This window comes from Octopus sinensis, linkage group LG15 (genome assembly GCF_006345805.1).
Source record: "Octopus sinensis linkage group LG15, ASM634580v1, whole genome shotgun sequence".
NCBI lineage: Eukaryota > Metazoa > Mollusca > Cephalopoda > Octopoda > Octopodidae > Octopus > Octopus sinensis.
In genome coordinates this window covers 32206112-32221602 of record NC_043011.1, presented here as the reverse complement: position 1 = coordinate 32221602, position 15491 = coordinate 32206112, and the positions used below count along the sequence as shown (strand labels likewise).

At 37.8% G+C, this 15491-nt stretch overlaps 1 protein-coding gene across 2 annotated transcripts in view; it reads left to right on the top strand.

Moving 5' to 3' along the window:
• The window catches only part of LOC115219632 (proline-serine-threonine phosphatase-interacting protein 2), an 82126-nt gene extending 66906 nt beyond the window's left edge, over positions 1–15220 (top strand). Inside the window, exons 10-14 of one of the 2 annotated variants that reach the window (XR_003882352.2) lie at positions 2628–2724; positions 4854–4985; positions 8907–8971; positions 12168–12199; positions 14351–15220. Coding sequence is in view for 1 of the 2 variants with exons in the window: in XM_029789782.2 (XP_029645642.1) it covers positions 2628–2724; positions 4854–4985; positions 12168–12178 (240 nt within the window). In the remaining variant the exon portion in view is untranslated. The remainder of the gene's footprint in view (positions 1–2627; positions 2725–4853; positions 4986–8906; positions 8972–12167; positions 12200–14350) is intronic. The other variant, XM_029789782.2, reaches the window with a different exon arrangement.
• The last annotated feature ends 271 nt before the right edge of the window (positions 15221–15491 follow it).

Sequence of the window (15491 nt, the reverse complement as noted above, 5' to 3'; positions counted from 1 at the left end):
CTTTTAAGGTCAGTAAAATGAGTTGGAGCAGATGGTCAATGTAAGTGACTTAGCTACTCCTGGATAAGAGTATAAAAAATGCCCAACACTGCCAAGCCATGTTGAGCCAGTGTGGTATAGTAGGTTCATCAAAGCAATATGATTTCAAGCTGAGATTCATGGCCTCCACATCAGACCATGGTTGGCGGAGAGAACAAGCTGAGGTCTTCGTCTTCCAGTAGACTAAACATAGGCAATCCAGTCCAATTATCATCACCGTCATCATTTAGCGTCCTCCTTCCATGCTGGCAAGGGTTGGATGGTTTACCAGGAGCTGTCCCAGCAGAAGAGTGCACCAGACTTCTATGTCTGTTTTGGCATGGTTTTTACGGCTGGGTGCCCTCAGCAGAGTAGGCTGAGTGCTTTTTACATGGCACCAGCATGGGTGAGGTCAGTTTCGGCATGGTTTTTACTGCTGGATGCCCTTCCAAATGCCAACCACTTTACAGTGTAGACTGGATGCTTTTCATGTGGATCCAAAAAGAAATAATAAACAATGCCTTTCCAGGGAACCCCCACAGTAGTTGGAAGTGGCAGGATATAAATAACTTAGTGAGGTTAGTGTATATTTAAAGTTCAGTTTTAACTGTTGCAACAGGAATGTTTTATACAGAGTATTAGGTGACAGAGTGAAAGTGATCTTGAAGAGCTTCTACAAGGAAGGCTGGGAATTAATTGTAAACAAAAGGAAAACCAAAGCAAACAAGGACAGGTTTTTTCTTCTTTTTTGCTATAGTTTGCTTTTGTTTACACTTTCTTTCTAAACTTGCACTGTAGAGGCTGCTTTAAATGATGTTTATCTTTTACTTGTTTCAGTCATTTAGACTGTGGCCAAGCTGGGGCAGTTACAAGCATGTAAATATACCAACATTGGTTGTCAAAGATTGGTGATACACACACACACATACACACACAGGTTCTTTATCAGTTTCCGTCTACCAAATCTACTCACAAAGCTTTGGTTGGCCCAAGGCTATAGTAGAAGACATTTACCCAAGGTGTCATGCATGTGGTTGTGAAGCAAGCTTCTTATTTCTTTATTGCCCACAAGGGGCTAAACATAGAGGGGACAAACAAGGACAAACGGATTAAGTCAATTACATTGACCCCAGTGCATAAGTGGTACTTATTTAATTGACCCTGAAAGGATGAAAGGAAAAAGGTGACCTCAGCAGAATTTGAACTCAGAACGTAGCAGCAGACGAAATATCACTAAGTATTTCACCCAGTGTGCTAACGTTTCTGCCAGCTCGCAGCCACACAAGCTTCTTACCACTCAATATATTTTCTGTATGAGTGCAAACATGGCTGTGTGGTTAAGAAGCTTGTTTCTCAACCTTGTGATCTCAAGTCCAGCCTTACTGTAGGGCAATTTGGAAAAGTCTTCTACTATGTTTCATCTTGGTATAAAAGATGGGCTACAGCAAATATTCTGTTCAATACTACAGATTTGCTTGTCAGTTGTTTGACCATAACCAGTTGAGCATGTCCCTTAACCCATATATGCCCATAAAAAAATGAAGTCTTAAAACTTCACTGTATTTAGCTTAAACGTTATGGTAAGCTTTCACAATCTGAAAGACAAGGACAATATGCAACTGTTAGCTATGGATGTTGTCTACCAGCTGAACATTTCATATGCTTGGTCAGATGCTTCCCGATGAGTTCATGTCCAAACAAGTAGGTGTATACCAGGGGTATACAAAGGTTAGTGGCTGATGATAGGTGCATCTCTCGTTATGAGCAGGAATAGTGGGGGTGCATCATAGCCATGTGCTGAGAGGAAATCTTTGGGGTTTGAATAATTCACCTCTGAAAACATGGGTGTTTCATTCAATATCCTTAAACAACAATTATTCAAGGACCTTTTGAGCAGAATGGGCTACTCAACCTGAAGAAAATTGTAACGGCCCCACCTGCAAGGTCATCCACTGCTTATCTTGATATGAGATGACCATGTTGCATATATATGGTTGTGATGCATGTACCTGGTGTACCCTAATCAGATGGGTAGTCATGAGCGTATTGGGCTTCGTATGTTTATGGCATGCATTGCTCTCTCACTCAATAATAATAATAATAATAATAATAATCATCATCATCATCATTTAGCGTCTGCCTTCCATGCTAGCATGGGTTGGACGGTTCAACTGGGGTCTGGGAAGCCAGTTGAACCGTCCAAATAATAATAATAATAATAATAATAATAATAATAAGTCAAAATTAAAAGAGTGCCATTGTTATCCAGTTTTTGATATTTTGACATCTTGTGTGTCTTCAACTGGTTTCAAAAACTAAATTCGTCAAGCTACTTCATTTTGGTTAATATAGAAAGGATTGATGTAACTCAATATCTTCAGAATAGTGAAGTATAAATCAAGACACAACAATGATGGCCAATATCTACACTGGTTAATGTGTTGACATTTTAAAATCCAAACTATTGACTAATGGTATAAGCACCACTCCAAAGCTTCACCTAGGGAGAAAATGTAATGGTGTTTATAATTGTTTACTGTCTTAAAATGTTACTTTACTTTTCAATGTTTTTTTTAATTATATTTTTTTTTTTTGTTTTTGTTTTCCAGTGTTATGAAAATGTTCGTAAAACATTGGAACAGTGTGATATTCAGCGAGATATAATAGATTTCATCTCTAATCATCAAACAGGAAGTACACGGCCTGGTAGGGTGTTTCATTACCTTCTGTATCATCTGATAGCATTATATTGATGGTGGCTAGTGAAGTGCGTGTGTGTGTGTGTATGAGTAGAAATCAGTATGTGTGTGTGTGAAAGAGAGAGAGAGAGAATATACATTTGTTTTATGGTTTCATGTACGTATGCCTATATATGAGGTGGAGGTGGGGGTGAGACACAGAGAGAGAGAGAGAGAGAGAAAGTGAAAGTAGATATTCATCTATTTATGTATACCTGTGTATGAATATATATCTGCAGTGAAGGTGAAATGGCCCAGTGGTTAGGGCAGCAGACTTGCAGTTTCAGGATCGCAGTTTCGATTCCCAGACCGGGTGTTGTGAGTGTTTATTGAGCGAAAGCATCCAAAGCTCCACTAGGCTCTGGCAGGGGTGGTGGTGAACCCTGCTGTACTCTTTCACCACAACTTTCTCTCATTCTTTCTTCCTGTTTCTGTTGTACTGTTTCAAAGGGCCAGCCTTGTCACACTCTGTGTCACGCTGAATATCCCCAAGAACTGCATTAAGGGTGCATGTGTCTGTGGAGTGCTCAGCCACTTGCACGTTAATTTCACGACCAGGCTGTTCCGTTGATTGGACCAACTGGAACCCTCGTCGTGGTAACCGACAGAGTGCCACGATATGTCTGCAAATGTTTAAGTAGACATCTGTGTTTGTTGGTGTGTGTATGTGAGTATATGTATGTGTGTTGGTGGTGAGAAAGAGAAAAAGTGTGTGTGTGAGTGTATGTCTGTAGGTATTTGTGTATAAGTATGTCTGTATGTAAATGTGTGTGTGTGTTGAGTTTAAGCTCTGTATTTATATGTATGTGAGTATACATCTGTGTGTTTGTAAGTATATGTATATATTTGTATATCTGTAACTATGTGTTTGTGATGTATGTATATGAGTTTGTGTATGCATGTGTATGAATGAAAATTTACATGTGTGTATGAGTAAGCATTTGTTTCTGTTGTTAAAAGAAATCATTATTATTATCATCATCATCATCATCATCATTATTATTAGAATCATTAGCACACTGGGCAAAATGCTTAGTGGCATTTCGTCTGTCTTTACATTCTGAGTTCAAATTCTGTTGAGGTTGACTTTGCCTTTCATTCTTTTGGGGTCAATAAGATAAGCACCACTTGAGTTACTGGGGTCGATGTAATCGATTATCCCCTCCCCTAAACTTCAGGTATTGTAGCTATAGTAGAAAGGATTATTATTATTATTATTATTATTATTATTATTATTTAGATGGTGATCTGGCAGAACTGTTAGCACATTGTACAAAATGCTTAATGGCATTTCCTCCACCCTTATGTTCTGAGTTCAAATTCCGCCGAGGTTGACTTGGCCTTTCATCTTTTCGGGTTTGATAAATTAAGTACCAGTGAAATACTGGGGTCGATGTAATCAACTAGTCCCATCCCCTAAAATTTCAGGCCTTGTGCCTTTATTATTATTATTATTATTATTACTAATATTATTATTAAAAAGCTGTGAGCTGGTAGAATCATTAGCATGCCGGACAAAATGCTTAGCTGTATTTTATCCGTCTTTACATACTGAGCAAGTTCCCCTGATGTCATCTTTGCTACACACACACACACACATAAAGGGAATCCACACAGTTTCCTATTTCTTTATTGCCCACAAGAAGCTAAACATAGAGGGGATAAACAAGGACAGACAAACGGATTAAGTCGATTACATCGACCCCAGTGCGTAACTGGTACTTAATTTATCGACCCCGAAAGGATGAAAGGCAAAGTCGACCTCAACGGAATTTGAACTCAGAACGTAACAGCAGACGAAATACCGCTAAGCATTTCGCCCAGCGCACTAACGTTTCTGCCAGCTCACCGCCTTTGTGGGAATCTGTGTGGAATCCACACAGTTTCCATCTACCAAATTCTCTCGCAAGTGGCATTGGTCAGCTTGGAGTTATTGTAGAAAACACTTACCCAAAGTGCCCTGCAATGGGACTGAACACAAAGCAACATGATTGCAAAGGAAACCTCTTGACCACACAGCCATTCTTGCAGTTATGCATGTTCTCAAAACATGTTTGTTTGTTTGTTAATTTCTTTTCTTTTCTTTTTTTTTTTCAGCTTATTTAAAATACCACAATCTTGATGAAACAAGGAAGGAAATACAAGTTTCACATGCTCAAGAGTCCCTTTCAGATGGAGATTACTGTTCAATTCAATTCCCAAACTCTAAAAAATTCAACTTGGATTTAGGTAAGTGGAGTTATTTGTTAGGTCTAGTCATTACTATCTTCATAACAACCATCGTTGTTGTTGTCATCGTCATCATCATCTAAATAGGCAGGAATAGAAATGTAATAAATTATATTTAGTTTTATAGAGATGTACTTGCATAGCAAGTGACCTGATCTGAGATCGTGTGCTTGAACAAAAACAATTGCTGCATGGAAGGTGTTTATAAGCCATTTAAGAAACACACAAAAACCATTAGATTCACTTCAACATTTAAATTCAATTTGCCAAAATATTTTCGTCGCTTTGAGATCACAACCTGTTCACTGACAAAATTCTGACAAAAAGCACAGAATTTTGTCAGTGAACAGGTTGCGGTCTCAAAGCGACGAAAATATTATGGCGAATTAAATTTAAAAGTTGAAGTGAATCTAATTGATTTTGTGTGTTTCTTAAATGGCTTATAAACACCTTCCACACTGCAATTATATTTAGTTTTGATATCATGAAATACTGCATCATCATCATCATCATCACCATCATCATCATTTAACGTCTGTTTTCCGGCATGGGTTGGACAGCTTGACAGGAACTGGCAAGACCAGTAGGCCACACCAGGTTCCATAGTCTGTTTTGGCTTGGTTACTACAGCTAGATGCCCTTCCTTGTGCCAACCACTTTACAGAGTGTACTGGGTGCTTTTTATGTACTACCAGTGCTCTTTATGTGGCACCAGCATGTATGTTGTGTCATTATATTTTCATTTTATAGAAACGTTAGCACATCGGGAGAAATGCTTCGCAGTATTTCATCTGTCTTTACATTCTGAGTTCAAATTCCACCAAGCTTGACTTTGCTTTACATCCTTCTGGGGTCAATAAATTAAGCACCAGTTGCATATTGGGTTCAATCTAATCAACTGGCCCCCTCCCCAAAAATTTCGAGCCTTGTGCCTTTCATTTTATCATCATATAAAGGCAGTGATCTAGTGGAATCATTAGCATACTGGACAAAATGTTTGGCTGCATTTCTTCCAGCTTTACATCCTAAGTTCAAAGTCCGTCCAGGTCAGCTTTGGCTTTCCTACTTCCAGAGCCAATAAAATCGGAACCAACCAGGCACTGCAGTCTCAACATAATCAACTAACCCCGGCCCCCAACATTTTGGGTCTTGTGCCTTTAGTAGAAAGAAATGTTTTTTCATAATACATTTGAGAATCCTCTAAAACAGTGGTTCTCAAAGTGGGCAGTACTGCTCCCTCCCCCTGGGAGGGGGAAGATCCAGGGGGCGTTGAAGAAAAAAATGGGGCGATAATGGGATGACCAAAATGGGGGCATTGGATGTAAAAAAGAAAAACAAAATAAAGGGTTAATTAAGTTAAGATTTATTTGTGGAATACTGTTGTTTTGAACCTACTACAGAAAATGGCCCATGTCTGTAATGGTGAGTGGCAGGGGGAGAGGGAGCTAGGAATGTGGCCTTAGAACCAAGGGGGCGGCAGCCTGAAAATGTTTGGGAACCACTTCTCTGAAGCAATGCCTCTTTTCCATGCTCCAGTATGCTGAAATGATGTATTTCATAATATATGTAGGTACAGACATAACTTGTGATTACAAAACTTGCTTAGAAACCATGTGGCCTTAGATTCAGTCCTACTGCATGGTACGTTGGGCAAGTGTCTTCTACTATAGCCCCTAGTTAATTAAAACCTTGTGAGTAGATTTAGTAGATGGAAACTGAAAGAAGCTGACTGTACATATGCATCTCTACCAGTCGATCTCAACCATTTCTTGTCTAGGGGCCCTTTAGATTCATATTCTACTCTACTGGACCTCCATAGCCATTCAAAATATAATAAAAAACAAATTCCTACTGCATTTTTATAATTGTGGAGGCACAATGGCCTAGTGGTTAGGGCAGTAGACTCACGGTTTCGATTCCCAGACCGGGCGTTGTGTATGTTTATTGAGTGAAAACACCTAAAAGCTCCACAAGGATCCAGCAGGGGGGTGGCGACCCCTGTTGTACTCTTTCACCCCAACTTTCTCTCACTCTTTCTTCCTGTTTCTTGAGTAATGCTGCGATGGACTGGTGTCCCATCCAGCTAGCGAGGAACCCATACGCCACGAAAACCAGGCCCATGAGCCTGGCTAGGCTTGAAAAGGGTGCATAAAAAAAAAATTTTTATAATTAAATATTATTAGAAACTGTATAAAAAAATTATATTTTTTTGTATTGTAGAACTATAAGCAATTCATTGCCCATAAATTTTAACACCAAAATTTCATACGGACCCCAGTTAAGAACCATTGATTTATACATATATGAAGTTTTAAATCTCTATGTGTTTCCTTATCCCACTCTCACAATTTCTCAATTCATTTCTATTTTCCTAAATTAAACTTGTTCTGTGTGTGTGTAAAACAAGAATAGGGATTCAAAGAATCAAATAGCACCCACAGTAAACTCTCCACCTATCAGAAAAGATAATTTTGAAACTAAAATTATAATGTTGTAGATGCATAATAATTAATTTAACTTCTCAATTTTTATTGGTTTGACCTGAATTTTTTTCAATGTTCTTTAATTTTGAATGCATAATTGTCAAATTACTAATTCTTGACAATTTTTTTGTTGTTTTTTTGTTTGATATATAATGAGCCAACCATAGCATTGTGAGTAGATTTGGCAGATGGAAACTGAAAGAAGCCTGTTGTGTGTGCATGTATATGCATGCATGATCATTTACCCTTGTATTGACATCATGTGATGGTTGTAAATGAGCATCACTGTTGTATAAATGATGTTTGTTTCCATTCTTTCATGGAAAACATATCTGGCCACAGGCAAATATTATTTTGCTTGGAAACAGGCAAAGGTTGGTGCAGGAAGGGCAACTGGCCATAGAAAATTTGCATCAACGAAATTCTGTCTAACCCATGCAAGCATGGAAAAGTGGACATTAAACTAATGATGATGATAATACTGAATGTTAAACAGTCTGCCTTAAGAAATTCATAGTATCAGGAAATTCTTCAAAACCTGCACTGTTCCTGATACATAATTTGGATTCAATAATTGACTGATTATTAACTAATTGATTGATGGATGACACAAGCATGGCTGTGTGGTTAAGAAGCTTGCTTCCCAACATTGTGATTCTTGAGTTCAATCCCACTGCATGGATGCTTGGACAAGTGTCTTATTCTATATCCCTGGATGACCAAGGGCTTGTGAGTGCATTTGGTAGACAGAAACTTTATGCATGAGTCTGTATTTGTTTTTGTCCCTCACCGCCACTTGACCACCAAATTTAGTTTGCTTACATCACCAAAATCTAGCGCTTTGGCAAAAGGCATTAACGGAAGGCGGCAAGCTAGCAGAAATGTTAACATGCTGGGTGAAATTGCTTAGCAGTATTTCATCTGGCTTTACGTTCTGAGTTCAAATTCTGCCATGGTCAACTTTGCTTTTTATCCTTTTGGGTTGATAAATTAACTGAGGTCAATCTAATCGACTGGCCCCTTCCCCCAAAATTTCGGGCCTTGTGCCTAGAGTAGAAAAGGAAAAAAAGGCACTAACAGAAAAAGTAACAGGCTTTAAAATAAGCGCTTTGAAGCTGAACTCCAGCAATGATTTATCTTTGAAAATATTAACATTGATCAATTCAATTATTATTGACAGTGATCATGGCAGAATAGTTAGCATGCTGGGCAAAATGCTTAGCAGCATTTCATCCATCTATATGTTCTGAGTTCAAATTCCACTAAGGTCAACTTTGCCTTTCATCCTTTTGGAGTCAATAAAATAAGCGCCAATTAAGCACTGGGGTTAATATAATCGACAAACCCCCTTCCCCCAAATTGCTGGCCTTGTGCCAAAATTTGAAATGATTATTAACAGTGATCGCTCTGAATATCTCAATTTCATTTTCTCCTCTAGTTCGCCTAAACTGATGCCTATTCACCATTAACATGTATACACGCTTGAATGAACATTGAGAGACAGTTAGTCAGACAATACTTTCTTTTATAGCATCATCAGATACTTTTATCAGCCAGTGATTGCTTTTTCCTCCCGAATTCTCAATTCCCTATTCCCTTTACCCTGATGCCTTGGCATATCAACAATCCTTCCCACTTAATAGTGTATTAACTCTAGCTTACCCTTCTTATTTTTTCCACACTACTTCTGTCACTCTAACATTTTTCTCAAGCTTATTGTATTCCTTCAGTTCATCTCTTCAAATGTATCGCTCTTACTAATTTTGGGTTTCTTTCTATTACTATTGTTATTTTCACTTATTATTGTTAGTGTTATTGTGATTATTATTATCATTGTGTGAAGGCGCATGGCTCAGTGGTTAGAACGTCGAGCTTACGATCGCGAGGTTGCGAGTTCGAATCCCGGACCGAGCTGTGTGTTGTGTTCTTGAGCAAGACACTTTATTTCATGTTGCTCCAGTTCACTCAGCTGTAGAAATGAGTTGTGATGTCACAGGTACCAAGCTATATCGGCCTTTGTCTTTTCCTTGGATAACACTGGTGGCGTGGAGAGGGGAGGCCGGTATGCATGGGCGACTGCTTATCTTCCATAAACAACCTTGCCCAGACTTGTGCCTGGGAGGGTAACTTCCTAGGTGCAATCCCAAGGTCATTCATGACCGAAGGGGCTCTCAGCATATATATATATATATATATATATATATATATATATATATAGTGAAGGCACATGGCTCAGTGGTTAGAGCATTGAGCTTATGATCTTGAGGTTGTCAGCTCGAATCCCAGACCGGGCTGCATGTTGTGTTCTTGACGGAAACTGAAAGAAGCCTGTCATATGTATATATATATATGTGTTTGTGTGTCTGTGTTTGCCGCCCCCCCCCCCCCAACATCGCTTGGCAACCGATGCTGGTGTGTTTACGTCCCCCATAACTTAGCGGTTTGGCAAAAGAGACCGATAGAATAAGTACTAGGCTTCCAAAGAATAAGTCCTGGGGTCGATGTGCTCAACTAAAGTCGGTGCTCCGGCATGGCCACAGTCAATTGACTTGAAGCAAGTGAAAGAATAAATATATAGAGTATCTGGATTAAGCATGAATTCTAAGATGGATTCAGATTACTCTTCTTTAATTCTGTTACTAGTTCTGTATCTTCGTTTCTTTCTGGCTACATGACTACACCTCATTCTCTGAATTTTTTCATCACAATTTGACAGAATGTCTTCATCCTCCTCTTTCTTCTTGTTTAATTGGCAAACATTGCATGTTTGAATATCTTCTGTTATTACTTATGTTTCACTGTCTTTTTCTTTTTTTTTTTTTTATCCAGCTAATATTCTTCATTTATTCATTTTTGATCGTTAATACTAGATGCACGTTCTGTTAATGACTGCTTTGTAATATTTCATCTTATAACTGTCTGCTTTAAATTTTACATTTTCAATTGTTGCATGCTTCGCCGAAGAATTAATATTTCATTGCTTGGCATACCTACATACTTTGTTTCCTCATAACCTTCAGAAAAATCGATATTTTTTAATGAAATTTTTACAAATATGCTTCAGATGGTGTAGATTCCAATTATACCAGAAGTTATTGTGAAAAATCTTTTATGTGAGTGTGGAGTGTAGTTTCAGAAAATTCACATGAGGTGGATTTGTTTATATATCAATTTTAGGAAAATGGATATTTTTTTAAAGAAATTTTATACAAATACCTTTTAGAATGTGTAGATTATGATTATACTGGAATTTAAAATGGAAAAAAAATGAAAGGAAAAGAAAATGTTGGGCTTACACACACACACATTCTGACACACAACATAAATATTTACATGAAACTTGAAATTTGGAAAAAAATTGTGTGTTTGTATGTATGTGTGCATGCTCATCATTTTCTTTTCACATCAAATTCTGATATAATTTACACACTAGAAAATTCTCTTTAAAAATATTCAGTTTTCTAAAAGTTATGAGATAACAAATCTGATTCTTGAATTTTCTTAAACTCCTCTCCTCATCCACCAAGAAACTTTTTTTCAACAAATCCTGATATAATCGGAATCTACACCATCTGAAGCTTATTTGTAGAAAATTTCATTAAAAAATATCTATTTTTCTGGAAGTTATGAGGAAAAAATATTGGTGGGGCACATTTGTGTAGGTATGCCCATTGCTTTAACATAAGTAATACTAACATTACATTGCTATTAAATATCTACATATTAGCTTGCTTTGTTTTACTTTCATTTTGTATTTAACAATATTTGATTATATAACTGCATGTTATATATAAACAAATAATACACTTCTTTTGTTTGGTTTGCATCAAAAGGGTAACAATAATTGAGATGGGCTCAATTTTTCACTACACATAAGCATTTATAGAATAACGGTATTTACAATGATGTCGTGTTTAGTAACAAATACTGTGTTAAAAATGCACCAAAGTGTGTGTGTTTGTGTATATTAAAAAAATTTATTGGCAGTATTTAGGCAGTAATTCTTCATTGCTTTATAAATGTACATTCTTTTAACAAAATTGCACTTCATCTTCTGGCTTTAATTTATATTTTCTACGACTGATGTTAAAGATATATATATATATATATATATATATATATATATATAATAGCATTTAACAACTGTTCTCCATGCAGGGGTGGGTTGGACAGTTTAACAAGACAGGCTGTGTCTAGCTCTACTGTCTGCTTTTGTTATTGTGTATTGCTTGGGAACATGTAAGGATTGGTGAATAGGAAAGGTGTCTGGTCATAGAAAATCTGCCTGCAAACGCTCACAGACTTTGGATATAAGACTTTACCACATCTTTCACACACTGACAACCACTTTTTGAAGCATCTAGACACTTTTTTTAAGGCAACAAAACCATCTGTTCCAAAACCGAGGTCAAAACTGAATTCAAGAATTTATTGGCATCAAAACCTTTGGATTTTTATTGAAGAAGCATAAATGACCTTGTTAATCAATGGGAGAAATGCATAACAATTCAGGGATCACATTTTGAATAATTAAACCTTTGAATAAGTTCAGTTTTTGAAGAATAGAGGCTTATTTTTAAAACTGGACATTATTTTCTGAACAACCTAATATAAATCTATTTTTAATGTCCTTGTTTTATATTAAATATAGCTATAGAATTTCCTTATTCATAAATATTTTGTTTTCCTTTACCTCCAGATGATCCATAATTGGATGTGAATGTTAACCAGGTAAAGTATTTTGACTTATTATTCTGTTATTCTTTTACTTGTTTCAGTCATCTGACTGCGGCCATGCTGGAGCACTGACTTGAAGGGTTTTTTAGTCAAGCAAATTGACCTCAGGACTTATTTTTTAAAACCTGGTAGTTATTCTATTGGCCTCTTTCACTGAACCACTAAGTTACAGGGATGTAGACATACCAACACCAGTTGTCGAGTGGTGATCATCATCATCATCATCATCATCATTTAACGTCCGCTTTCCATGCTAGCATGGGTTGGACGGTTCAACTGGGGTCTGGGGAGCCCGAAAGCTGCACCAGTCCAGTCAGATCTGGCAGTGTTTCTACAGCTGGATGCCCTTCCTAACGCCAACCACTCCGAGAGTGTAGTGGGTGATTTTATGTGCCACCGACACAGGTGCCAGACGAGGCTGGCAAACGGCCACGCTCGGATGGTGTTTTTTATGTGCCACCGACACAGGTGCCAGACGAGGCTGGCAGACGGCCACGCTTGGATGGTGTTTTTTATGTGCCACCGACACAGGTGCCAGACGAGGCTGGCAGACGGCCACGCTCGGATGGTGTTTTTTATGTGCCACCGACACAGGTGCCAGACGAGGCTGGCAGACGGCCACGCTCGGATGGTGTTTTTTATGTGCCACCGACACAGGTGCCAGATGAGGCTGGCAAACGGCCACGATCGGATGGTGCTTGTTACGTGCCCACAGCACGGAGGCCAGTCGATTCGGTACTGGCTACGGCCACGTTCGGATGGTTTTCTTATGTGCCACGTGCCACCGGCACTGGTACCACAAAGATACAAATTCCATTGATGTTCATCTATTTTGATTTGTTTTGATTTTCACTTGTCTCAACAGGTCTTCACAAGTGTCACAAGAAGGAAGGTATGCACAGGTGGACTGACTACGTCCCAGGTAGGGGCCATGGGTTATGGCCTGACTAGTCTTGCCGGGTCTTCGGATGGTGTGCTTATGTGCCACCGACACAGGTGCTAGATGAGGCTGGCGAACGGCCACGATCGGATGGTGTTTGTCATGTGCCCACCGCACTGACTACGGCACTGATGGAAAAACACAGACGCAAAGACACACACATGTAGATATATACATATCAACAACTATTGAAGAGGTTGCAAGAAGCAACGAAAATTTTAGAAAAGAAAATGAAATAAATAGGTAAATGAGTGAAAATTGAACCAGTTAGTATGTTACTTAATAAGGCATTAAAACAGAATGACTCTCCTTCGACACAACAATATATATATATGTGTGTGTGAAGGCGCATGGCTCAGTGGTTAGAGCGTTGAGCTTACAATCATGCGGTTGTGAGCTCGAATCCCGGACTGGGCTGCATGTTGTGTTCTTGAGCAAGACACTTTATTTCACGTTGCTCCAGTTCACTCAGCTGTAGAAATGAGTTGCGACGTCACTGGTGGTGTGGAGAGGGGAGGCCGGTATGTGTGGTTGACTGTTGTGGCACCACCTTGAACAGCTTTAGTCGAGCAAATCGATCTTAGTTCTTATTCTATCAGGTGCTTTTTGCTGAACTGCAAAGTTATGGAGGATGTAAACAAACCAACATTATTTATTATGTAGTGGGGGGTGGGATAAAAAATTTAAAAAAACATCATGGCTGTGTGGTAAGTAGATTGCTTACCAACCACATGGTTCCGGGTTCAGTCACACTGTGTGGCACCTTGGGCAAGTGTCTTCTACTTATAGCTTCAGGCTGACCAAAGCTTTTTGAGTGGATTTGGTAGACAGAAACTGAAAGAAGCCCATCATATATATGTATATATATATATATATATATATATATATATGTGTGTGTGTGTGTGTATGTGTTTGTCCCCCCAACATCGCTTGACAACCGATGCTGGTGTGTTTACAGCCCTGTAACTTAGCGGTTCGGCAAAAGAGACCAATAGAATAAGTATTAGGCTTACAAAGAATAAATCCTGGGGCCGATTTGCTTGACTAAAAGCGGTACTCCAGCATAGCCACAGTCTGAAATAACTGAAACAAGTAAAAGAGTAAATGTATTAATTCAATTTACCATCCATATTATTTCATGTTCTGTCAAACTTCTTGAATTCTTATAACGCAAAATGAATAATTTTTTTTTCTTTTCTTTCCAGACCATTAAATGGAAGTTTGCGGTCATGTAATAGCAGTGGATGCTTGAGAATTCTTTATGTGATATACTGATATATTTGTCCATGAAGATAGCTTGCATTTTGTCAAGTCTTCTATTTTTAACTTGAATACTTTTTAAACTTTGAAATCAGGATTAACTTTTGTGAAGTGTGCAATGAGAATCATTTTTATCATTCCCATCATTTGTGAAGCATCAGATCAATGTTGCCATCATTAGACAGGATGAACCTATCATTATTCCATTATTTCATTTATAGAGCCTTACTTACTATCCTAGAAATCAAAAAATATATTGTTACCAAACATGACTCATCAGTGACAATCTATTAAAATAATTATCTCTTGGGTTTAATTTTAATTTTTATTATTATTTTTTTTTGCATCTAATTCCTGATTTTTTAATTTTTTTTTGAGGGTTTTTAATAATTTTGCAATGTTGGGAAATTTTGTGTTGTTTTTATATTTGTTTGCATTTAATTCAATTTTTCCGTTGTAAATAAAAACGTGACTACTGTTGTATCAGGGTTAATACAATTAATCCTACTGTGTTTATATTTTCACAGATTCTGTAGGAAATAATCTCCATGACTAACATCAACTTCTTCACTTAACATATTAGAATATTTGTTGTGCATATTGACATAAAAACAGAACAAAACATAATGAGCTAAATATTTCTTAATGTTTATTATTGCCAATTCAGCTGAACAAAGCAAACATCACTATTCATTAGTGTGAGAAGGCAATCATTTCTCTCTATTTTAAAATGCTTCCATTAAATCTCTTCTAACACTAAACTCGACTAAATGTTATTCTCTACAGAGGAAAAAAGACATGTAGGAACAATTTTTTTTAAAAAAAGTCTTTTAGCCAGCAATTAAGTTGTTGATAACTAGCATGGTGTGGTAGAACACCAATATCAAACAGTATGCTATCCTTGTTTTGAAGTATGGAAGGAGTGGGGAAGGAGACATGGAGTGGTGGGGGGTACATTGTCATATATAAATAGTATGAAGAATGGTTGCTGTGTTGTTGTTGTTGTGTTTTTTTTGTCCTTTTCCTGTTCCTTTAAATCTCTTCTAACACTAAACTTGACTAAATGTTATTCTCTACAGAGGAAAA